Source organism: Erinaceus europaeus, chromosome 16 (genome assembly GCF_950295315.1).
Source record: "Erinaceus europaeus chromosome 16, mEriEur2.1, whole genome shotgun sequence".
Classification (NCBI taxonomy): Eukaryota; Metazoa; Chordata; class Mammalia; order Eulipotyphla; family Erinaceidae; genus Erinaceus; species Erinaceus europaeus.
In genome coordinates, this window is record NC_080177.1 from 11342586 (window position 1) to 11369198 (window position 26613).

Genomic DNA, 26613 nt, shown 5'->3' on the forward strand with positions numbered 1-26613 from the left:
TCATCTAGCCGCGCGGCGCGCCCGCTGTGCGTTCCACTCACTCTCGGCGCCGCCCGGGGAGGTGGGGCCCGGCCATGGCTGCCTCCAACCCTTGGGACTCGACTTCCGAGCCCAATGCCGCCGGACTACTGCTGAGCCATTTCCTGGCTTCGGGGATGGTGACTGAGGTGCGTGGGGGCGACCGTAGCGTCATTAAGGGCTTGCCCGTGGTGGCCACAAAAGATGGCTGTGAGGTGGTGGTGCCGATGCGGGTGATGCTTGGAGCACAGGAGAAGCAGCAGAGCGACCGTTTTGCAGTGAGTCCTACGAAAGCGTGGAGCTGGGTAGATGGTGTTTGGAGTAGGTCTCCGGTGTTTCGAGTGTCTGCGGACGAGTTTTTGTAGGTCATTTCGTGGGAGGTAATATACTTCAGTGTTTTCCCGCCCTCCCGGCGATGCTGCCTCCAGATTGTACGGGTGGCGGGGTGGGTGGGGAAGAGACGCCTGCTTGGTGAGATACCGAAGCTTGTTGGACACAGAAGGCGGTGGGCGTAGCAGAGCGCCCGTGGAAACAGACACCTTTTAAAAAATATTTATTTAGTATTCCCTTTTGTTGCCCTTGTTTTATTGTCGTAGTTATTATTGATGTCATCGTTGTTGGATAGGACAGAGAGAAATGGAGAGAGGAGGGGAAGACGGGGAGAGGGAGAGAAAGACAGACACCTGCAGACCTGCTCCTCCCTGCTTGTGAAGTGACACCCCTGCAGGTGGGGAGCCGGGGGCTCGAACCGGGATCCTCACACTGGTTTCTTGTAGTTTGCGCTTAACCCACTGCGCTACTGCCTGACCCCCTGAAAGTCTTTTTTGATAACCGTTATGCTGTCTTCCCCACCTGAGTGAGATCAGAATACTACCATTTATGATGCTCTGTTTGTCTTTGCCTTGTTGTTAATGCGCGCTGAGGTGTACGTGTAGAATCGGACTCAGAGTCTGACACATGCGAGGCATACATTCCAACAGTGAACCACCTCCCTAGCCCTGCTTTTCTTATTGGGCAGAGAATTTGTGGTAGTGGTGCTGGTCTTAAAAACAAGAAATATGAGCAGAGGAGATAGCATAATGGTTATGCAAAAAGACTCTCCTGCCTGAGACTCCCAGGTCCCAGGTTCAATCTCCTACTCCACCATAAGCCAGAGTTGAGCAGAGCTCTAGGGAAGGAAGGAAGGAAGGAAGGAAGGAAGGAAGGAAGGAAGGAAGGAAGGAGAAAGGAAGGGAAATACACATTGCTACTATTCTACTCTACTTCATTTTTCAGGGTCACTGTTGAGCCGATTCATCCTTAAATTTTAGAGCGTTGGGCATTCCATTCCAATGTAACCAGAAACTTCAGGTGACAGATTTCTGCTTTTTTGTTCACTTAACCATAGGAGATGTTAAATATATCGAAGAAGCCAGCTTCTTGCTTTGTGAATTTTTCCAGAAGACAACAGATTATAAATATTCAAACTGAAATCTCCCAGGTAATTATGTTTTTTGTTTTTTTTTTAACTTTGTGCTTCTAATATGGAGGGGGTGAGAGGGCAGGAAAGAAGGGGTCTTAGAGGCTGCAACACAACTTCTGCACTGAGAATAGTGACCAGCACAGGGTGGGTAAGTTTCACTTGTTGCCACTGTTAATGATAGTGGCAGCTAGTTAATAGCAGTAGCAGCAGCATCAAGAAGGTTTAAACGCCAAAATTAAAAGCTTCAGTGACTGAGGAGATAACTTAATGCAAATAGCCATGCAAAAAGACTTTGATACCTGAGGCACCAAAGGTCTCAGGTTCAATCCCCAGTGCCACCATAAACCAGAGCTGAGCAGTGCTTTGGTTTAAATAAATAATATAAGTAATAAATCAAATATAAAAACTTCAGTATATCCTTTGGACTCATTACAAATCATTCTTCCAGCCCCACGGCAAATATGCCCATATTAAAAACCATCTATTTGAGGGGGCTAGAGAGATAGTTCATCAGGGTAGAATGTTTGCCTTGCCAGGTGTACAGTCAGGTTTAGGCCCCAGCACCACACTTGAATGTCAAAACACTGGGAGAACTCCCTATACTGTGGTATCTTTCCCTCTGTCTGTCTCTAGGTGAATGAAAATTAAAAAGTTGCCCTGGAAGCAATAAAATCATGTATGTGGAAAGCCCAGGCCCCCAAAAACATATGAATTCATCTTTATTAAAGTTTAATCTTTAATTCAGACTCTCTGGGTGATCTAAATGCTATTTTTGTCTTAATATAGAAAAACCTGGAAATCGAACTCCTAAAACTAGAAAAAGATACAGCAGAATTTGTTAATCCTTCACTGTTAGGTAAGTGGTTAGGTTAAATCTATGGTCATTGACATTTCAAGTTGTTGTTTTCTATTTATATTTTGTTCTTGTTGTTTATTATTATTATTATTATTATTTTATTTATTCAAGAAAGGAGACATCACCAAAAGATTGTGTCCCATCCCACCCACTCACCCCCACACTGTTATTATTTTTAACCTGAACATTGCTCAACTCAAACGATAGTAGTTCTGGGGACTGAACCCTGGGACCTTTGTTGTCTTAGTCTTGAGAATCATTTTACATAACTACTGTGCTGTCTTTCCAGCCCTTCTTTCTTTCTTTCCCTCCTTTTCTCATTTTATTGGGAGAGTAATGTTTTATAGTCCAGTTGTTGGCACATGGGTACAATTTCTTTCTTTTTTTTAAATTTTTTTTCAATATTTATTTATTGCCTTTTGTTGCCCTTGTTGTTTTATTGTTGTAGTTATTATTGATGTCGTTGTTGTTGGATAGGACAGAGAGAAATGGAGAGAGGAGGGGAAGACAGAGAGGGGGAGAGAAAGACACCTGCAGACCTGCTTCACAGCCTGTGAAGTGACTCCCCTGCAGGTGGGGAGTTGGGGGGCTGGAACCAGGATCCTTACGCAGGTCCTTGCACTTTGCACCTCGTGCACTTAACCCACTGCACTACCCCCAACTCCCATGGGTACAATTTCTTTTCTTCCTGTGGTAGGTGCCAACAATGCACTCTTGTCCCCAACCTAGGTCCCTCTCCATTACCATGCACCATGACTTCAAAGCCCCTTTCCTGTTAAACTTGACCCTGTCCTCCTCTCCAGAATCCTTTGCTTTGGTGCAATACACCTTTAGCCCTTGTTCGTACTTTAAGGATTTCCTTCTGTAGCTACCAAAGACAAAGACAGGCTGGGAAATTGCCAAATGAAAGGAGACTAAAGAGTGGTCTGGGAGATGCTGCAGTGGGTAAAGGATTGGACTCAAGCAGGAGATCCTGCATGTACCAGAGTGAAATCTGCTTCTTTCTCTCTCCTATCTTTCTCATAAATAAATAAATCTTTAAAGAAAAAGAAGACTAAAGAAATAACAGCTAAAGCATAGTATGGCCATATTTTAAATATTTGGTCATATATATATATATATATATATATATATATATACACACACACATACATATATATATATATGTATAAATTTTTTTTCCATCTAAAAAAACACTACTGGGATGCTTGAGGATATTTAATTATGGGCTGTATGTAAAATATACATATATATATATATATATATATATTTGATATTGTGGCAATTTTAAATATCTAAATTACTACCTCTATTATCATTGTAAGAGCTGTTCTTATTTTCTGGGAAATACCTGTAGAAGTTTTAGGGGCAAAAAGTCTTTATAAGGTCTTTATATCTGCTGAAACTTACTATCAAGTGGGTGAGCAAAAATACTACATATACATACTTATATATGCTTATGTGTATACATGTATGTATGAGTGTGTAGAAAAAGGGGAAAATATCAATAAATGTTAACAATTGGTGAGTCAATAAATCTGATTGATTTTACCAGAGCACTAGTCATTTATGGCTTATGGTGGTGCTGGGGATTGAATCTGAAACTTTAGAACCTCAAGCTTGGAAATCTTATTGCATAATCAATCTGTCATCTCCCAACCCTTGAAATGTTTTCAAAATAATCAAATCAATCAAAAAAAAAAAAAAAACATGGGAGGGGAAATGGTAGGGCTCATGCCTTGTGGTAGTGGTGGTGGTCTTAAAAACAAGAAATATGAGCAGAGGTACACAGCCAGGGTCAAAGCCTGACACTGTGGGAAGCTCTGGTGCTGTGCTCTCTCTCCCTTTATCTATGTGAATGATGCAGTGTCCCAGGAGCACTGAGCTTGCATGCTCACTAGGCATTGGTGCTATTTAAAAGAGGAGGAGGAGGAAGAACTGAACTGGGGGGGTTGGGGGGGGCAGAAATAATCAGATAACAGTTTGTAAAGAAAATTTTAAAAAAATTGATGGACAGAAGGTAGATAGCATAATGGTCATGCAAAGATAATCTAATTCCTGAGGCTCCAAAGTCCCAGATTCAATCTCCTGTACCACCATAAACCTGAGCTGAGCAGTGCTCTGGTTAAAAAAAAAAAAAAAAAAAAAAAAAATTCCATGTATAGTATCAGAAACAGATATGGGAAGGGAGATTCTGATATGAAGAATGTGACTTGGCCATTAAAACTGAGCTCTTTAGGGGCAGAGTTGAAAAACACAGAGAGAGAATTTAGCACTGAATTTGGTTGTCAGTAGGAAAAGAGAAGGAAACTGATTAATATTTGACACAGGTAGTGTCAAACCAAAGCAAAGATGACATTTTTAGTAATATCAAAACTTACTTGTCCTGTTGCTAAGTACATTTGTTGTTGCTGGTTTATGCAGCCAAGAAGTGTCATGATTTGCAAAGCATGAATAATCATTTGGAAGCCATGTTAAAAGAGAAGCGGTCCCTCAGAGAGAGACTGTTAAAACCCACGTGCCAGGAAAACCTGCCCATTGAAGCTGTTTATCACAGGTGAGACAAAAAAGTAGGGTTGACAGTTACACATGTTTTGTTTTCTGGAGGCAGCTTTGTGTCTACTGTTAACCACTTTTTCTTTTTTTGGTTTTTTTTTTTTTTTTTTTTGCCTCCAGGGTTATTGCTGGGGCTTGGTGCCTGCACCACGAATCCACTGCTCCAGGAGGCCATTTTCCCCATTTTTGTTGTTATTTTGTTATTGTTGTTATAGCTGTTGTTGTTGGATAGGACAGAGAGAAATTGAGAGAGGAGGAGGAGAGAAAGATAGATACCTGTAGCCCTGCTTCACCGCTTTCGAAGCAACCCCTCTGTAGGGGAGCCTGGGGCTCGAACCAGGGTCCTTACCAGTCCATGCATTGGTCCTTGGGCATTGCACCGTGTGTTTAACCCACTGCACTACCACCCTGCCCCCCTGTTGACAACTTTTCTAACATAATTCATAAAACTATAATGCTAGTGAATTCTATATACTATATATTATAATTCATAAGCCCAGAAAGAGAATTCTTTGCTTTTAGAGAAGTAAACCTGTGAGGGACTGGGCTGTGACACCACTCCTGGTTAAGTGCACATGTTTTTTTTTAAAATATATTTTTAAAAGATTTTATTTATTATTAATGAGAAAGATAGGAGGAGAGAGAAAGAACCAGACATCACTTTGGCACATGTGCTGCCAGGGATCGAACTCAGGACCTCATGCTTGAGAGTCCAAAGCCTTATCACTGCACCACCTCCCGGACCACAAGTGCACATGTTATAATGCACAAGGTCCCAGGTTCAAGTCCCTAGTCCCCACTTGCAGAAGGAATGCTTTATCAGCTGTGAAGCAGTATTGCAGGTATCTCTCTCTCTGCCCCCTCTTTTTTTTTTTAATTTTATTTATTTATGAGACAGATAGGAGGGGAGAGAGAGAACCAGACATCACTCTGGCACATGTGCTGCCAGAGATCCAACTCGGGACCTCATGCTTGAGAGTCCAAAGCTTTATCACTGCCCCACCTCCCGGACCACATGTCTCTCTATCTTCATGGTAGTGCAGGGGATTAAACCTGGGATTGAATTCCCACCCTCTCACTGTCCCTCTCTCCTCTATACCCTTCCCCTCTAAATTTCTCTCTGTCCTATCAAAATAAATAAATGAATTAAAGTAAAGTAAGAAGGAGTCGGGCGGTAGTGCAGCGGATTAAGCGCAGGTGGCGCAAAGCGCAAGGACCCGCATAAGGATCCCAGTTCGAGCCCCCGGCTCCCCACCAGCCGGTGGGGGGGGTTTGTCGCGTCACAGGCAGTGAAGCAGGTCAGCAGGTGTCTTTCTCTCCCCCCTCTGTCTTCCCCATCTCTCTCTATTTCTTTCTGTCCTATCTAACAACAGTAATAACTATAACAATAATTAAAAAAACAAACAAGGGCAACAAAAGGGAATAAATAAATATTAAAAAATTTTTTAAATCTTAAAAAAATAAAGTAAGAAATAAGTCTGGGGTGGGGTAGATAGTATAATGGCTATGCAAAGAGACTCATGCTTGAGGTTCCAAAGCCCCGGGTTCACACACACACACCCCCTCCCCCCGCCACTACCATGAGACAGAGCTGAGCCATACTCTGGTTAAAAAAAAAAGTAAGTTGATCTGGTGTTGGACACCTGGGTTGCTTATTACAGGTTGTGCTGCTAGGAACATGTGTACACAGATCTTTTTGGATGGGTGTATTGGGTTCCTTGGAATGTAGCCCCAGGAAAGGAATTGCAGGATCATAAGCCACCAGGTTCCAGACAATACCATGATGCCAACCTGACTTCCTTGGGCAGACAACCCCCCCAGTGTGTCCTGGAGCCCTGCCTCCCCAGAGCCCAGCCCCACTAAGGAAGTAGGAAGAGAGGCTGGCAGTATGGTTAGACCTATCAATGCCCATGTTTAGCAGAGAAGCAATTACAGAGGCCAGACCTCCCACCTTCTGCACCCCATGATGATCCTGGGTCCATACTCCCAGAGGGATAAAGAATAGGGAAGCTATAAAGGGAAGGGATTGGATATGGAGCTCTGGGGGTGGGTATTGTGTGGAAATGTACCCCTCTTATCCTATTTTATAAATAAAAATTAAAAAAAAGAAAAAAAAAGTAAGTCTTTAGAGCTCCAGCAATAACCCTGGTGGTAAACAACTAAAACTGCAGTGAAAAGAAAAAGATCCCTTTGTCCATATGTTATGGGAATTATAAATTAAGAATTATGACTCATGGGGAGTCGGGCGGTAGTGCAGCGGGTTAAGCGCACGTGGCGCAAAGGGCAAGGACTGGCATAAGGATCTGGGTTCGAACCCCCGGCTCCCCACCTGCAGGCGAGTCGCTTCACAGGCGGTGAAGCAGGTCTGCAGGTGTCTATGTTTCTCTCCCCCTCTCTGTCTTCCCCTCCTCTCTCTATTTCTCTCTGTCCTATCCAACAATGACAACAGTAATAACTACAACAATAAGACAACTAGGGCAACAAAAGGGAATAAATAAATATTAAAAAAAAAAGAATTATGACTCATAAAAAATTAGATCATAATATGTAGTTAGGTGGGTAAAATAATTTTATTATGTATAGGTGGTGTTCTAGGAAATAGATTTGTTGTTACATTAATGTTGCTCACCTAAAAACTTCCGTAAGTAAGGGTGGGGGTAGATAGCATAATGGTTATGCAAATAGACTCATTCCTGTGGCTCTGAAGCCCAGGTTCAATCCCCCACACCATAACCATAAGCCAGAGTTCAGCAGTGCTCTGGTTTTAAAAAAAGGGGGGGGGGGTAGGCAGTAGCACAGCAGGTTAAACACAAATGGCACAAAGCACAAGGACCAGATAAGGATCCCGGTTTGAGCTCCTCAGCTCCCCATATGCACGGGGGTCACTTCACAAGCTGTGGATTAGGTCTGTCTGTCTCGCCTCCTCTCTGTCTTCCCCTCCTCTCTCGATTTCTCTCTGTCCTATCCAACAAAAAAATAGGGGGGGGGGGAATCCAGTTGGTAGCACAGCAGGTTAAGTACACAGAGTGTGAAGTGCAAGGACCGGTGCAAGGATCCGGGTTCGAGCCCCCACCTCCCCACCTGCAGGACAGTTGCTACACAAGCAGTGAAGCAGGTCTGTAGGTGTCTGTTTTTCTCTCCCCCTCTCTGTCTTTCCCTCCTCTCTCCATTTCTCTTTCCTATCCAATAACAGCTACAGCAGCAACAACAGTGGCATTGGGGACAAAAATGGCCTCCAGAAGCAGTGCTTCCGAGGTGCAGGCACCAGGCCCCAGACTCCAGCGATAACCCTGGAGGCAAATAAAAAAAATGTCAACTGAGAGCAGTTGATTGTGCAGACACAAAGCTCTGGTAGCAAGGGGGAGGGGAGACAAAGGGTGCCAACTAAAGGGGGAAAAACAAACCCCAGTTACCTAATTTCTGTCTATGTTCCTCAGAACCTTGGCAAGTGATCTCGGGTTTTCCCTTAGTTTCTGATTTCACGAATATGGATACTTTTCTGTTGCTCTCTTCCTCACAGGGTATGACAAGTATCAAACTTATCAAATTGAAGATGTTGTTTATTACTAATAATACAATATAAATTTTTAAAAAAGGAAGCGGGGAGTCGGGTGGTAGCGCAGTGGGTTAAGTGCAGGTGGCGCAAAGCGCAAGGACCAGCGTAAGGATTCCGGTTCGAGCCCCCGGCTTCCCACCTGCAGGGGAGTCGCTTCACAAGCGGTGAAGCAGGTCTGCAGTTGTTTATCTTTCTCTCCCCCTCTCTGTCTTCCCCTCCTCTCTCCATTTCTGTCCTATCCAACAAAATCAACAATAAGAAAACAACAATAAGAAAAACAAGGACAATAAAAGGGAAAAATATTTTTAAAAATCTTAAAAAAAAGAAGCAGCGTACATCTGGAAATTTGATTACAAATTTTCTTCACCAGTGCCTAACAAGCTCATCCTGAGCAAATCAGTATCTTTGCTAAGTGTCAGATTTACTGCTCTTATAGTACAATAATAGATATACAAGTTCCATTCTGGTGGATAAATTCGTGATCTACTCGTACATTAATATATACATATATGTATTAGTATGTAAAATGTGATTTTTAAAAAATATTTTACATATCTATGTATGTACACAGGTATCTGAAGAACCAGGTAGTAATTTGAAAGCAATTAGCAAAAGGAAAGATTTCAAACTTGTTTCTTGTGTGGGCTATTTCAGTGAAATATATTTATCCTTAGTGTCTTCACTTTTCATCAATAAGAAGTTTGAAATGGAATGAGGTTTTATCTAGGAATAGTCCTTTATTTAAAGTGAAAAAATGTTAACATTCAGATCTCACATTAGATTCAGTTCCAGATATGACTAGTGTTGTCTGTCTTCTTTTTTGTTTAGTTGGTGAGATAGTCCTGTTTAAAGTGAGAAGAAAAAAAAAAGAGGAACTTTCTTATCTCTAGTATTTCTATGAATGCATGGAACACTAAGTAAGTAAACAAAAAACTTCATTCACTTTTCCCCTCTATCAGATATATGGTACAATTGCTGAAGTTGGCAGTGTCTTTCATTGAAAGATTAGAAGCACATCTTGAAACAATCAGAGATACCTACCCACATTTAGATGCAAACCTCAGGAAAATGGCAAGTATTAACACTAGCATTTAAGTACTTTACCACCTCCTTTCATGTTGTTTTCCCTTCTTTTATACTAAAATTTCAAGTATGTAACCTTTTATAGCTTTTTGATGACTAATATTTGAGTTAATTTATTTATTTTTATTTTTTTACCAGAGCATTGCTTAGTTCTGGCTTATGATGGTGCTGGGAATTGACTTTGGGACCATGGAGCCTCAGGTCTGAGGGTCTTTTTGCATAACCATTGTGCTATCTACCTCTACCCCCAAGTAATTATTTTTATTATTTTTTCTTTAATATTTATTCATTCCCTTTTGTTGCCCTTGTTTTATTGTAGTTATTGATATCTTTGTTAGGACAGAGAGAAATGGAGAGAGAGAGGTGGGGAGACAGAGGGGGGGAGAGAAAGATAGACATCTGCAGACCTGCTTCACCACCTATGAAGTGACTCCCCTGCAGGTGGGGAGCCAGGGGCTCGAACCCGGATCCTTACACTGGTCCTTGAGCTTTGCACCATGTGCGCTTAACCCACTGTGCTACCGCCCAACTCCCTAAGTCTGTATTATCTTCATTGTGCAAGGCACTATGCTATAGGTATTGTGAGAGATAAACAGATAGTCAACCCTTGCACTGAAATTTTTGAGACTTGGTAAGAGCTGACTGTAAGAGGCTTCCAACTATGTAATGTTATATTTTTACAATGACTACGTAAGAGCTGACTGTAAGAGGCTTCCAACTATGTAATGTTATATTTTTACAATGACTACTGCATAAAAGTATATAGAAAAGACTGTCTGACTATTGAGCACAGAAAAGAGTAAAGATTTCTACTTTACGAAATAGGAATATTCAGTAAACTTTTGCATGGGGAGTTAGTGAGTAGAATCTTAAAGAATTCGTCAAGGGTAGGGGTAGATAGCATAATGGTTATGCAAAAAGACTCTCAAGCCTGAGGTTCTGAAATCCCAGGTTCAGTCCCCCCAACACACCACCATAAACCAGAGCTGAGTAGTGCTCTGGTAGAAAAAAAAAAAAAGAATTTATAAAATGTGAATGTGCATTTGAAGAAGTTTGGTAAAAAATACCAGTATGTTGAAAGACACAAAAAGAAAAAAGCACAAGTATGGGGTGAGGGGTGGAGGTAGAGAGTTTTAGTTTACTTTGGATGATGCTTAGACAAGATTAAGACATTTAGACCTGTGGTCTGGGGAGTGGTGCTGTGGATAAAGCATTGAACTCTCAAGCATGAGGTCCTGGAGTTCAGTCCCCAGGTGGCTATCTTTCCCTCCCCTTCTCTGTCTTCCCTTCCTCTCTCGATTTCTCTCTGTCCTATCCAACAATGACATCAATCTTCTTCTTCTAGTGTTTGCCAATGACATCAATAACAACAACAATAATAATCACAACAATGATAAAACAAGGGCAACAAAAGGAAAAAAATAGCCTCCAGGACTAGTGGATTCATGGTGCAGAAACTGAGCCCCAGCAATAACCCTGAAGGCAAAAAATAAAATAAAAAGAAGTAGTAACTTACACCTTACTGTCTAAGTCCATGAGAACCAATGACATTAAAAATTTATTTACTAGGGCCGGACAGTAGTGCATCCAGTTAAGTTCACATAGGAAGCACAAGGACCTCAAGGATCTGGGTTTGAGTGCCTGGCTCCCCACCTGCAGGGGGGTGGGTCACTTCACAATCTGTGAGGCAGGTGTCTATCTTTCCCCCTCTGTGTGTCCCCCTCCTCTCTCAATTTCTCTCTGCCCTATCCAACAACAACAACAATGAAAAAAAGATGGCCTCCAGGAGCAGTGGATTCATAGTGTAGGCACAGGCCCCAGTGATAATCATGGAGGCAAAAAAAAAAATTTTTTTTCTGGGGCCAGGCACTGGTTACCCTGGTTCCCTATCTGCTGGGAGAAAGCCTTGAAAGTGGTGAAGCAGTGCTGTAGGTATCTCTCTTATTCCCTCTGACTCTCCCTTCCCTCTCGATTTCTCTCTCATTCTATCAAATTAATAAAATATTATAAAAATGTCTGAGAAATGGTTATTAATGAGAGAACCAGAGTATCATTCTGGTACATGGGATGTTAGATATTACACTTGGAAGCTCAAGCCTCATTTTTTAAAAATTAAATTTAAGTATTAGAGAGAACTACCCTGACACATGTAATGCTGGGGGTCAAACTCAGTAATGTCATTCCTGACGGTCTAGCTACTTTTATAGCCGGCATACTGCTCACCTGTGGTTTATGGTGGTCAAGAATTGAACCTGGCACCAAGCTCCAGTCATAACCCTAGCAGCAAAAACAAAACAAACAAACAAAACCATACTGACAGATCATTTTTCCTCCTCCTCTTCTTCCTCTCTCTCTCTCTCTCTCTCTTTCTCTCTCTCTAACAACCAGGAGAGTGTTTAGCTCTAGTTTATGGTGGTGGAGGGTAATTGGACCTGGGACTTTGGAGCCTCAGCCATGAGAGTCTCTTTGTATTGCCATTATGCTGCCAAACCCCCCCACCCACTTCTCTCTCTTTTTTGTTCTTGCAAATATTACAGAGCAAAGCTCTAGAAAAGATGGATATTTTGGTGACAAAGACAGAAGAACTGGCTGAGAATATACTCAAATGGCGAGAAGAACAAAAGGAAGTTACTTCTTATATCCCCAAAATAGTATCTGAAGAAACTTTTCTTCAGGGAGTCGGGTGGTAGTGCAGTGGGTTAAGCATATGTAGCACAAAGCGCAAGGACCGGCATAAGGATCCCGGTTCGAGCCCCCGGCTCCCCACCTGCAGGGGAGTCGCCTCACAGATGGTGAAACAGGTCTGCAGGTGTCTATCTTTCTCTCCCTCTCTGTCTTCCCCTCCTCTCTCCATTTCTCTCTGTCCTATCCAACAACGATAATAACAAAACAAGGACAACAAAAAGGAAAAAAATACTAAAAAGAAATTTCTCTTCATAAACATGACATACTCATTCCTACTTTGCCTTTCACTTCTGAAATTCATATTCAAACTAGTAATAAGTGATTGTCAACTGCTTATTCTTATTATATGTAGTTATGTGATGTTTGTTTCTGTTCAGTAGTAGCATAGATACTTACAGGTTTTACTATTTGAAAGGGTCTTCTTCATATTGAAGTACTAAGATTCTAAGGTCATTAAGAAAAACTGAATTTCCCTTTGTTTTTATATCTTAATCCCACTTTTTTCTCTTTACGAGAGCATTGCTCAACTCTGGCTGATGGTGGTACTAGGGATTGAACCTGGGACCTACAGCCTCACGTATGAAACTCTTGTATAACCATTCTGCTGTTTGCCCAGTCCTTAATCCCAGTTTTCAATGAAACTAGTAAACATCAATTATAGTTTAACTGTGACAATTTATTAACATGAAGACATAATAAAATTTCAGGCTGCAGATTCTATTGTATGGCTTTTCTTTGTTATTTATTAATGAGATAGAGAGAGAGAACTGGAGCATCACTCTGGCACATTTGATTATGGTGCTGTCTCTCAACTGAAAAGTCAGTCCACAGAGGTGAAGCAAAGCTATTTTAGTGGCTTACCATACAGAATGCTCTGGCAAAGGCGGAGTCAGGCCTGCTGTATGGCACAGTTCCCAGTCAGCTAGGACTGACTGCAAAGTGGAAAGTCCTGGACTAAACTGAAGCTATTCATGCTCTTGTTTGATTCACATTGATAATTTAAAAACTTATTGGCTATATTGAAAATACACAAATATTACCTGAGGACTATAAAAGGAGATCCCAGGGGAAGTACATTGGGACAGCAATTATGGCAGTGAGTGTAACAAGACTAAGAATGACCTAGGAGCTGAAGCTGCTGTACCCATTGGGAGGCTTTCAGAAAAAGCTGTTTGTCACCACTACAGCTTCTCTATTAGCTGGACTCGGACCAAAGACCAGAACTATGGGTGGCTTGTAGCATGAGTGGCAGACTGTGGTCTCCATCTAAATATAAAGAGGCCCTATTGCTTACCCTCACCCACAAACCCCCGGCTTCCACTTATAGGCATCCATAATAAATACAGAGGTTGTGTAGTTAAATAGCTAATGTTAGCATATATGGGTAGAAGTTAGTAAACTTTCATATAGCTAAAAGTTAGTGAACTTTCACATATGCAAAGGTTAACCAGAAGAGAGCCCCCATGGTGTGTGCTTACTGTACAGCAGAAGATTTTTTTTTTTAGGTGGATAGCTTACTAGCTATTACAAAAAACTTGGTTTATGATCTAGTTAGACCCATCCAAGAATGGGTTAAGAAGAAAAGCTATTGGATTTAGTTCCAGGGAGAAATATTTACTCATACAGAAGGTCAGCAAACAGAGATGGTCAAAACACAGATGGTCATTTCAAGGGAACTTTCAAGGGAAAATTTAGACTACTCCAGACCAGGGGAACTTTTTTTTTTTTTTGTCTCTGCCCACCAAGGGGAACTTGCAAGGGAAGATTGAGGCTACCCTAGACCCAGGAAACTTTCAAGGGAAAATTTAGACTACTCTAGACCAAGGAAACTTTCAAAGGTAGATTTAGGCTACCCCAAACCCAGGAAACTTTCAAGGGAAGATTAGGATGCCCCAGTCCTAGGGAGTTTTTTAAGGGAAACATACCTATAATAATAATGTTGCTTAAGGTTATTCTTGATCATGAAAACAATCCTGCATGATGTCATCTGTGTCCTTGATGTTCATGAAAACAATCTTACATGATGTCAACTATATCCAGGCAAAAAGTGTTTAAAAATAAACCTCTGCAGACAGAGGGCAGAGGTGCCTCTGTCCTGCATCTGAAGCAGCAGACGTGTCTCTCATTTCATTTCTTGCTGACTCCCCCTTTTTCCTTCAGGGACTCTAAATAACTTTCGCCGGGGCTGGCCCCTGGCAATTCTTAAATATTTTGCCTAGAGCCTGGATAGCTCAGTCGGTAGAGCATCAGACTTTTAATATTTTGCCTAGCTAAGATTATTGTGCCTGTGAAGGGGAATCAGTTGGTACAAATGCCCAAGGATGTATTCATTTGTGTCAACACTGTAATTACTCCCTGGCTCATTTAGAGACTTCTCCTTTGCTTTCAGATGTGTTTATCAACCCATTACCGATATTTGAACCCCCCATACCACATTCAGGGCACCAAGGGGAAGGTCCATGAACAGTGGTGCAGTGCTGTGGTGTCTCTCCTCATTGTGTATCTATCTCTCTCACAGTGTCTCTTTCTATCTGAAATTAAAGGGGTGATAAAAAGGTGATTTCCACAGCAGTGGAATCAAGCTGTTGCAAAGCTTCAATGATTCTCTCACCTTCTATCTTATAAAGGGAAATAAAAGAGAGAGGAGAGACACCAGAGCACGACTTCAACACTGAATTTTCAATCCCCCACCTCATACAGATGCTCCCAGAGGTCTCCAACTTGAGTCCTTATGTATGATAAAAGTATATGCCCTACCAGGTGAGCCATCTGCCAGCCTCTTATTCTTTTATGAGCAGATTCCTTAACCTAAGAAAATATTAATGCAGTAGGTAAGAAAAGTAGTTAGTAAAAGTGATTGAAAAGAAGGTCTTTGGTGTTGGGTGGTGGCACACATGTTTGAGCGCATGTTACAGTGCACAAGGACCTGGGTTCAAGCCTCCCAGTCCCCACCTGCAGGAGGAAAGCTTCGAGAGTGGTGGAGCAGGCAGTACGCCACGTGTCTTTCTCCCTCTCTGTCTCCCCCTTTCTCTCAATTTCTGGATGTCTCTGTCCAATAAATACTAACAATAATAAGAATTTTTTTTAAAAGAATGGTCTTAATATCTTGAATATTATCCAGCAAGCATATATATATATATATAGCTTTTAACTAAATTTTGTCATATATATATATATATATATATACACACACAAAGCTTATAAGTATATTTCATCGGAAATGTGTTCAAGCCCTTCCTTGGTTTTAAACATGTTACCATGCTCTTTTTTTCATGTGTTGTCATATGTATACACATATATTCATAAACATAAATGCCTACTCTTGGCCTATGGTGCTTTGTTAAAAAAAATAAACTTGTAATTTCTAATTAAAATTTTGTCTTTGTCTGAATTTTATGTGATTGTAAAGACCCTTAGTTTACATAGTAAAGTGAGTCTGTGATTTACTTGAAAAAGAAAATCTAACGTATTACTTTATTAATTGCTGAGCACTTTTATTCAGAAAAACAAGATAAAAAAATCGGAACAAGACAGAAGCAAGCAAATTGTAAGACTTCTGAGAACTATGGTGGTTATGTAAGACTTCTGAGAACTATGGTGGTTATGTGTGGGAGGGTGGGGATATAGAAGTTTGGTAGTGGGTGTAGTGTGGGAAACTATACATTGGGGGCCGGACGGTGCCGTACTGGGTTACTAAACACGATCTGGCTCCCCATCTGTAGGGGGGATGCTTCTCAAGCAGCGAAGCAGGTCTGCAGGTGTCTATCTTTCTCCCTCTCTATCTCCCCCTCCTCTCTTAATTTCTCCCTATCACTATCCAGTAAAATGGAAAAAATAACTGCCAGGAGCAGTGGATTTGTATTACTGGCACCAAGCCCCAGTGATAACCCTGGAGGCAAAAATAAAACAAAATACACATTGTAATCTTATAATCTTCTAAAAAACTTTTAATAAATTATTAAGAAAAGCAAAGCACAACAACAGATGGGTGGCTGAGTAACTTGTGATATATATATATATATATATATATATATATATATATATATATATATATGTATATTACTCAGCTGTAAAAAATGGTATCTTCACCATTTTCAGCCGATCTTGGATGGACCTTGAAAAATTCATGTTAAGTGACATAAGTCAGAAACAGGAGGATGAGTATGGGATGATCTCACTCTCAGGCAGAAGTTGAAAAACAAGATCAGAAAAGAAAACACAAGTCGAACCTGAAATGGAAGTGGCATATTGCACCAAAGTAAAAGACTCTGGGGTGGGTGAGTGGGGAGAATACAGGTCCAAGAAGGATGACAGAGGACCCAGTGGGGGTTGTATTGCTATATGGAAAACTGGGAAATGTTATGCATGTACAAACTATTGCATTTACTGTTGAATGTAAAACATTAATTCCCCAATAAAGAAATTAAAGAAAAAATATATATATAAAAAGCAAAGCAGTGGTCCGGGAGATGGCACAGTGGATAAAGCATGAGGTCCTGAGTTCGATCCCTGGCAGCACATGTGATGTCTAGTTCTTTCTCTCTCCTATCCCTCTCATTAATAAATAAATAAATAAAATACAGTTAAAAAAGAAAAGCAACACAAGCTTTTAGTGAATAAATTAGCACTGGAATCTTTCAACTTGCAGAAGACAGGTATTTGCAAATTCACTTCTGGCATGATGTCACTTCGTGAAAACTGTTATGGAGGAATTGAGATATTGTCTTTTTTTTCCCTGTCTTATTGACTTATTTTCCTCTCTAGCTTAATTTTCTTTCTTTCCTGTTATATGACTCACTTCCAAACCTACCACTTTTTTCAAGGATCAAGGCAAGAATGATAGGAGGTAGGAGGTGTGGATCTCTGTTGTCATTTTGTTTTCAAACTTCATTTTTAGCATATTCTTACTTGCTAAACAATAATCAGTTATTGTTTTTACTCAGTCAATTTCAGGCCACATCTTCCTTCTAGAGCCATGTTGGGCAGTACTGCCCCTTTTGGATCTGAGTTTCAGATTCTAATTTCTACAGAGCAGAAGAGACTATCCACTGCACTTTGGAACAATAGTTAAGTCTTGGTAGGTACTCAACAGGTTTTTATTTGGTGGCTGAACTGATGCTGATTGACAGTATTCATTAGGGACCACTAACACTCCCAGCGTAACCAAGACTTTTTTAATGTCTTCTTTTCTCAACTACCCCCCTTTAAAGATTTTTATTTATTAATGAGAAGGATGAGAGGAGTGAGAGAAAGAGAACCAGACATCACTCTGCTATATGTGCTGCTGGGGATTGAATTTGAGTCCACAAGTTTACTTACTGCTCTGCCTCCCAGAACACTTTAAAAAACAAAAACAAACCAAAAAAACAAACAGAGCACAGTTTGTTATGCCCAGAAGTTCGAGTCCCAATCTCACGCAAAGAAGACCAGAATCACGGGGGTCGGGCGGTGGCGCAGTGGGTTAAGCGCATGTGGCGCAAAGGGACCGGCGTAAGGATCCCGGTTCGATCCCCCAGCTCCCCACCTGCAGGGGAGTCACTTCACAGGCGGTGAAGCAGGTCTGCAGGTGTCTATCTTTCTCTCCCCTTCTCTGTCTTCCCCATCTCTCTCCATTTCTCTCTGTCCTATACAACAAATAATTCCGTCAACAAGGGCAATAATAATAACCACAACGAAGCTACAACAAGGGCAACAAAAGGGGGAAAAAAAAATGGCTTCCAGGAGCGGTGGATTCATGGTGCAGGCACCGAGTCCAGCAATAACCCTGGAGGAGGAAAAAAAAAAAAAAAGACCAGAATCACATGCAATAGCAAGAGCCTTTATTGGGAAGCTTAAGCTTTGGCCTCCGATACCCTTCCAAGCAAGGGGAGAGTCTGCGATCACGATCACTTCTCGCCCCACCTTTTTATAGTTACCACAGGGTGGGCACAGGTGGAAATATCCACAGAAACAATTGGCCTTGGGCCAACAGCTGCTCTCAATATTTGGGGCCCCTCTCCAACCCCACAAATTCAATTCTGGCTTATTGTGGTGCAGGGGATTAAACCTGAGACTTTACAGTGTCGGCATTTACCATTATTATTTATTTACCATAACTTTGCAACATAGAGAAGCTTGGCTGTGAACAACTTAAATCCTCCACACTGGAAACATCTCTTTAAAGAAAGACACGACTCTTTTCTGGGAACTGCAAAGACATAGGTTTATCCCTTGCTTTTCTGCTCTTGAAATTCAACCACAGAATCGACAACTCCGGCGAATGCAGCGAGTGACAGTTTTCAGCATATTATTGAACACTTTGTAAGTATCTTACTGTAACCCTTAAAGAATTGGCTTGACTGTGCAGCACTCAGCCTGTAAGAGAACTAAACCTAGTCCCCTCATTAGGCGGGATCTGCCTTGACCCGCCCACCTAACGGGTTCAGGATTGGCGGAGAATGAGGAGATCCCGCCCCTCCAGGGTGGAGCTGGGCCGCTTCTTATGTACGGGCTCGTGATTGGTCAAGAGTCGGACGGCCCCGCCCCAGATGTATGCAGGCGCGAGAATGGGCGGGGCTGTTTAGGAATTCAAAGGGGCGGGGCGGGGCGGGGCGGCCTTGTGCTGACCAAGCTCGGGATTGGCCGCGACTCCTCAAGCCCCGCCCCGCATGGGCGTCCGGCCCGGGCTGTCTCTGGAGGCGCGTGGGGCTCGCGGGCGGGGCGGCCCCGAGGCTGTTCTGGTGACTGCGGCCAGGGCTCGGGATTGGGATGCAGCTCCTGGACAGAGGAGCGGGACTCGGGCCGAAGCCGAGGGATGACCAACGTGCGGGTGGCCGTGAGGGTCCGGCCTTTCAGCCAGAAGTTAGTGAGGGCAGGAGTTGGGTCGCGGGGTCGCGGGACGCTGGGGAGGAGGGCGCGGGGGCCGCCCTGCGGTCGGAGATTCCGGCGCTGAGGAAAACAAAGTGACCGGGGCTGGGCGCGGAAGCCGGCGGGCGGCGGGCTGGGCCCGGGTGGGGCCTGCGCTCGTGCCCGGGGTAGCGCGGCGCCGGGATCCCTTCGCGGGTGGGCGCCGGGGCTGCGAGTCTCGCCTCGGGAGCGTCCGAAACCCGCCCCGGCGGCCGCGCGGGCTCTTCCTCAGCGGCCGGGACCCGGGGAGACGCAGAGGCAGCGCGCGGGAGGGAGGTCTGGGCCCGCGGGAGGCTCCGGGTCCCTCAGCGCCTCGGACCCCGCGCCTCCGCGCTCCCGACGCCCGGCCACGCGAGTTCGCCCCTTTCCCCCTGCACTGAGTTTCCGCTCCAGAGCGAGCGCTGGAAAAGTCCGGGAAGGCGCCTCAGGAGGGCTGGCGTTTACATTTTTAATTTCACTATTTTATTTATCTTCTATGTATGTATTTACTTTTGCCTCCAGGGTCATTGCTGGGGCTCAGTGCCTGCACCATGAATCCACTGCTCCCCCCTTTTGTTGCCCTTGTTTTTGTTTTGTTTTTATTTTTATTATTTTTTTATTTTTTAAATAATTTATTTCTTTATTGGGGAATTAATGCTTTACATTCAACAGTAAATACAATAGTTTGTACATGCATAACATTCCCCAGATTCCCATTTAACAATACAACCTCCACTATGTCATTCATCATCTTTCATGGACCTGTATTCTCCCCACCCACCCACCCACCCCACAGTCTTTTACTTTGGTGTAATACTCCAATTCCATTTCAGGTTCGACTTGTGTTTTCTTTTCTGATCTTGTTTTTCAACTTCGGCGTGAGAGTGAGATCATCCCGTATTCATCCTTCTGTTTCTGACTTATTTCACTCAACATGATTTTTTTCAAGGTCCATCCAAGATCGGCTGAAAACGGTGAAGTCACCATTTTTTACAGCTGAGTAGTATTCCATTGTGTATATATACCACAACTTGCTCAGCCACTCATCTGTTGTTGGACACCTGGGTTGCTTCCAGGTTTTGGCTATTACAAATTGTGCTGCCAAGAACTTATGTGTACACAGATCTTTTTGGATGGATGTGTTGGGTTCCTTACGATATATCCACAGGAGGGGAATTGCAGGGTCATAGGGTAGGTCCATTTCTAGCCTTCTGAGAGTTCTCCAGACTGTTCTCCACAGAGGTTGGACCAATTGACATTCCCACCAGCAGTGCAGGAGGGTTCCTTGGACCCCACACCCTCTCCAGCATTTGCTGCTGTTACCTTTTCTGATGTCTGACATTCTCACAGGAGTGAAGTGATATCTCATTGTTGTCTTGATTTGCATTTCTCTGACAATCAGAGACTTGGAGCATTTTTTCATGTGTTTCTCGGCCTTTTGGATCTCTTCTGTGGTGAATATTTGTCCAATTCCTCCCCCCATTTTTGGATGGGGTTATTTGTTGTCTTGTTGAGTCTGGCAAGCTTTTTATATATGTTGGTTATTAAACTCTTGTCTGATGTATGGCATGTAAAGATCTTCTCCCATTCTGTGAGGGGTCTCTTGGTTTGGGTAGTGGTTTCTTTTGCTGTGAAGAAGCTTTTTAATTTGATGTAGTCCCATAGGTTTATACTTGCCTTAGTCTTCCTTGTAATTGGATTTGTTTCATTGAAAATGTCTTTAAAATTTATGCGGAAAAAAGTTCTGCCAATATTTTCCTCTAAGTATCTGATAGTTTGTGGTCTAACATCCAAGTCCTTGATCCACTTGGAATTTACTTTTGTATTTGGTGAAATACAGTGATTCAGTTTCATTCTTCTGCATGTTTCAACCTATTGTTTCCAACACCATTTGTTGAAGAGACTCTGCTTTCCCCATGTAATAGTCTGGCCCCCTTTTTCAAAGATTAGATGTCCATACGTGTGGGGCCTCATTTCTGGGCTCTCAATTCTATTCCACTGGTCAGTGTGTCTGTTCATGTTCCAGTACCAAGCAGTTTTGATGACAATGGCCCTATAATATAGTTTGAGATCTGGCAGTGTGATGCCTCCAGTTCTGTTCTTTTTTCTCAAGATTGTTTTGGCAATTCTAGGTCTTTTCTGGTTCCAGATAAACTTGTAGCATTTGTTCTATTCTCCTAAAAAATGTGCTTGGGATCTTGATGGGGATAGCATTAAATTTGTAGATGGCTCTGGGTAATATATTCATTTTAATGATGTTAATTCTTCCAACCCATGAACTTGGAATATCTTTCCACTTCTTTGAGTCTTTTTCAATTTCTTTGAGTAGTGATTCATAATTTTCAGTATACAAGTCTTTCACTTCCTTGGTTAGGTTTACTCCTAGATATTTTATTGTTTTTGTTGCTATAGTAAAAGGAACTGATTTCTGGATTTCAATTTCTTCTAACTTAGTGTTTGCATAGAGGAATGCCACTGACTTTTGAATGTTAATTTTATAGCCTGACACCTTACTGTATTGCCTGATGATTTCCAAAAGCTTCTTGCTGGATTCCTTAGGTTTTTCCATGTATACTATCATGTCATCTGCAAATAAGGAGAGTTTGACTTCTTCTCTTCCAATCTGTATGCCTTTAATTCCTTGCTCCTGCCTGATTGCTATGGCAAGAACTTCCAACACTATGTTGAATAGTAATGGTGATAGTGGGCAGCCCTGTCTAGTACCTGATCTGAGGGGAAATGCTTCCAGTTTTTCACCATTGAGTATGATGTTGGCTGTAGGTTTGCTATATATAGACTCCACTATCTTCAGGAATTTTCCATCTATTCCCATTTTTTGTAGTGTTTTGATCATAAAGGGATGTTGTATTTGTCAAAGGCTTTCTCTGCATCTATTGATATGACCATGTGGTTTTTGGTCTTGCTTTTGTTGATGTGGTGGATCACATTGATTGATTTACGTATATTAAACCAACCTTGCATGCCTGGGATAAACCCCACTTGGTCATGATGAACAATCTTTTTGATATACTGCTGTATCCAGTTAGCTAGAATTTTGTTCAATATTTTCGCATCTATGTTCATCAGAGATATTGGTCTGTAGTTTTCTTTTTTGGTTGTGTCTCTGTCTGCTTTTGGTATCAGGGTGATGTTGACTTCATAGAAGCTGGCAGGGTGTTGCCCTTGTTGTTGTAACCTTGTTGTGGTTATTATTGTTGTTGTTGATGTCGTCGTTGTTGGATAGGACAGAGAGAAATGGAGAGAGGAGGGGAAGACAGAGAGGGGGAGAGAAAGACAGACACCTGCAGACCTGCAGGGGGGAGCCGGGGGCTCGAACAGGGATGATTAAGCCTTTTATTTTATTTATTTTTAAGCAGAGTTTGGTGGCAGGTGGAGGTGCGGACAAGGCGCTGGGAGCACTGGCCTTGCGCTGACAGGAAACCGAGGCGTTTGGAGGGAGGGAAGGAGGCTGTGGCGGGGGCGATGGGGAGAAAACTGAAGGCACCTGTGGACATTTGGGTGGCTTAAAAATTTCCAGTTCACAATAAGGTGGAAGATAGGTAGGTAGGAAGGAAGGAAGGAAGGGAGAGGCTGGGTAGTGGCGCACATGTTACTGCGCTCAACAACCCGGGTTCGAGCCCCTGGTCCTCACCTGCAGGGGGAAAGCTTTGCGAGTGGTGAAGCAGAGCTGTAGGTGTCTGTCTTTCTGTCCCCCTCTCTGTCTTCCCCTCCTTTCTCCATTTCTCTCTGTCCTATCCAACAATGATTACAACAATAGTAACTACAAAAATGCAACAAAAGGGGATAAATAAATAAATATTTTTTTAAAAGGAAGGAAAAAGCTGCTGTTTGACATAACATTTGGGTACTAGGCGAGGTTGTACGGAGATGATGGGGAAAGCATGCAGTCGACAGAATAATGAGGATTATAGGCATTGAGGTGGAAAGAAACAACAGAAAACTAGGAAGAAAGCAACAACCAGAAAACCACACACACACAGTAGAACTTGAACTGGGCTTGGTGTGTTGCACTGAAACGGGTTGGGGGTTGTTTCAGGGCCTGGTGGAGGATGGAGGATGGTGGAGGAGGACTTGGGTGTGGAGTGAGAGTGCTTTGACGAAAATTGAGAAGTTTAAGTCATGGATCAGAAATTGTATTTGCTGTAAACCATTAATCTCCCCCTCCATAAAAAGGGAAGAAAAGGGGGGGGTTCGAAAAGGGGAAAGACTGGGGAGGGAGGAAAGGAAGAAAATTTTGGGGTCCTGTTACATGATGAAATTTTATGCAAAGGTCAATGAATGCACTGTAAAGCATTAACCTCCTCCATTAAAAAAAAGTGAGGCGGGAGTCAGGCGGTAGCGCAATGGATTAAGCGCAGGTGCAAAGCGCAGGGGCCAGCTGAAGGATCTGGGTTGGAGCCCCGGCTCCCCACCTTCAGGGGAGTCGCTTCACGAATTGTGAAGCAGGTCTGCAGGTGTCTATCTTTCTCTCCCCCTCTCTGTCTTCCCTTCCTCTCTCCATTTCTCTCTGTCCTATCCATCAATGACAACATAACTACAACAATAAAACAACAAGGGCAACAAAAGGGAATAAATAAATTTATTTTTAAAAAGTGAGGTAAGGGGGGTCGGGTGGTGGCGCAGTGGGTTAAGCGCATGTGGCGCAAAGCGCAGGGACCGGAGTAAGGATCCCGGTTCGAGCCCCCGGCTCCCCACCTGCAGGGGAGTCGCTTCACAGGCGGTGAAGCTGGTCTGCAGGTGTCTATCTTTCTCTCCCCTCTCTCTCTGTCTTCCCCTCCTCTCTCCATTTCTCTCTGTCCTATCCAACAACAAATTGTGTCAACAAGGGCAATAATAATAACCACAACGAAGCTACAACAAGGGCAACAAAAGGTGAAAAAAAAAATGGCCTCCAGGAGCGGTGGATTCATGGTGCAGGCACCGAGCCCAGCAATAACCCTGGAGGAGGAAAAAAAAAAAAAAAGTGAGGTAAGATGAGCAGCACCTGCCGGAACTGCTTTTTGTGTTGGCAGTTGGGTCTGGCATCTAGATTCTGCATAGCTGGGTGTGAGGGCTCAGGTGTTTCTCAGGTGTAGCTGTTAGTCTGTCAGGTACCCCCCCAAAACACTGTTCTTTTAGATTGCTCAAAATAACAGTGTCAACTACTTGAGACAGTAACTTCTCAGCCCCATGGGAACCAGGAGTTTCAAACAGCTGGTTAGATTAAGAGAATGCAGGTGAAATTGAGTTGTGATTAGCAGCCACGGTGGAGAATAACTATCAAAAGTGATGGGGAGGGGCCAAGTGTTGGAGCACCTGGTTAAGTGCACATGTTACAATCCACTAGGATCCAGGTTCAAGCCCCTGGTCCACACCTGCAGGGGGAAAGCTTCACGAGTGAAGCAGGGCTACAGGTGTCTCTCTGTCACTCCCTCCCCCTCCCTGTCAGTTTCTGGCTGTCTCCGATAAATAAAGATTTAAAAAAATTTTTAAAGTGGGCTGTGGTGCTGCAGGTTAAGCACATAAGGCGCAAAGCACAAGGACCAGCGTAAGGATCCTGGTTCGAGCCTCTGCCTCCCCACCTGCAGGGTGTCACTGGCAGTGAAGTAGGTCTGCAGGTGTCTGTCTTTCTCTCCCTCTCTGTCTTCCCCTCCTCTCTCAACTTTCTCTGACCTATCCAACAGCAATAATAATAATAGCAACGATAAACAACAGGGGCAACAAAAGGAAAAAGATAGCCTCCAAGAGCAGTAGATTTGTAGTGCAGGCATTGAGCCCCAGCAATAACCTTGGAGGCAAAAAAAAAAAAAAGTGATGGGGAAAGAAGGATGCAGTCAAGTGCAGGTGGTGCAAAGCGCAAGGACTGCAGTAAGGATCCTGGTTCAAGCCCCCAGCTCCCCACCTGCAGGGGAGTCACTTCACAGGCGGTGAAGCAGGTCTGCAGGTGTCTGTCTTTCTCTCCCCCTCTCTGTCTTCCCCTCCTCTCTTCATTTCTCTCTGTCTTATCCAACAACAACGACATCAATAACAACAATAACTACAACAATAAAAAAACAAGGACAACAAAAGGAAATAAATAAATATTAAAAAATAATTTAAAAAAAGGAAGCAGTCTTCCTTGAGTTTGAGTTTATTGCCCTGAGCAGCAAGTGGGAGAATGCCAAGACTCAGGGATTCTGATGTAAGTGGATTCTAGCAGGAGAGTCAAGACCACTTCTCTCTTCTCCCCCTCCTGCAGACTCCAGGATTTCTTAACTTTCTCCACTTCCCCAATACTCGCTGAATGTGGAAAATCTGCTGACCACGAGATTTTTGTTCAACCTCCAAATAAGTCATTGGCACAGACTCAGCTAGCAAAGTCTTTGCATCTGTTGTTGTACTTGGGGTGAAATATTAAGAGATCATCTGTTCTGAGCTTCCCAATTCTTTGTTTTTCCAGATGAGAAACATGGTCTTGCTTAAGGTCTGAAAGTAGGTTGAGCCAAGATTTGGTTCACAGGAAAGTCATACTGATTGTCAATCAAATGCCTGTTTGCTCAGTAGACTCAGTAGTTTGCAGACTGTCTAGTTGATGCCTTCCTCTCTGTCTCATGGATTGTTTTCCCATACTCAGAAAGTTCGGGTCACTGCCTGTGCAGAGTCCTGCATCTTTGGGGAATATGCTCTGTTCTGCCAGTACCGTTCACTTGGCAACACACATTTCCACCACCAGAAATTACTCCTCATACCCTATGCTGTATTCCCATTCTGTGTGTTTAATATAATATTTTAAAAAGAGATTTATGAAGGGCATCAGGCGGTAGCGCAACAGATTAAGCGCACATGGCTCGAAGCACGAGGACCAGCGTAATTTTAAATTTCTAACGTAGGATAACTATTTCATTTGTGTTTACAGAGATTAGGGGGCCAGGCGGTGGTGCACCTAGTTAAGCCCACATAGTACTATGCAAGAACCCGCTCAAGGATCCAGGTTTGAGCCCCTGGCTCCCCACCTGCAGGAGAATGCTTCACAAGCAACGAAGCAGGTCTGCAGGTGTCTGTCTTTCTCCTTTTTTAAAATTTATTTTTATTTATTTATTTATTTATTTTAGCCTCCAGGGTTATCGCTGGGGCTTGGTGCCTACACTACGAGTCCACTGCTCCTGGAGGCTGTTTTTTCCTATTTATTTATTTATTTATTTATTTATTTATTTATTTTTGCCTCCAGGGTTATTGCCGGGGCTCGGTGCCTGCACCATGAATCCACTGCTCCCGGAGACCATTTTTTCCTCTCTTGTTGCCCTTCTTTTATCATTGTTGTGGTTATTATTATTGTTTTTATTATTGTTGTCGTCGTTAGATAGGACAGAGAGAAATCGAGAGAGGAGGGGAGACGGGAGAGAAAGATAGACACCTGCAGATCTGCTTCACCACCTGTGAAGCGGCACCCCTGCAGGTGGGGAGTCGGGGGCTCGAATGGGGATCCTTACGGCAGTCCTTGCACTTAACCTGCTGTGCTGCCGCCTGACCACCCTGGGACTACATTTTGAGAAA

At 43.1% G+C, this 26613-nt stretch overlaps 2 protein-coding genes across 4 annotated transcripts in view; both read left to right on the forward strand.

The window, feature by feature from the left end:
- The first annotated feature begins 27 nt into the window (after window positions 1–27).
- Window positions 28–12936, forward strand: HAUS2 (HAUS augmin like complex subunit 2). The gene is made up of 7 exons (XM_016192672.2): window positions 28–167; window positions 1406–1498; window positions 2267–2336; window positions 4761–4893; window positions 9408–9519; window positions 12069–12199; window positions 12463–12936. The coding sequence occupies exons 1-7, from the start codon at window positions 75–77 to the stop codon at window positions 12536–12538; spliced, it is 708 nt and encodes a 235-aa protein (XP_016048158.2). The 5' UTR covers window positions 28–74; the 3' UTR covers window positions 12539–12936.
- Window positions 12937–18893: 5957 nt separating this feature from the next.
- STARD9 (StAR related lipid transfer domain containing 9) overlaps window positions 18894–26613 on the forward strand; it is a 146629-nt gene continuing 138909 nt past the window's right edge. For all 3 annotated transcript variants that reach the window (XR_009545267.1, XM_016192738.2, XM_060174467.1), the window contains exon 1: window positions 18894–19056. Coding sequence is in view for 2 of the 3 variants with exons in the window: in XM_016192738.2 (XP_016048224.2) it covers window positions 19010–19056 (47 nt within the window). In the remaining variant the exon portion in view is untranslated. The remainder of the gene's footprint in view (window positions 19057–26613) is intronic.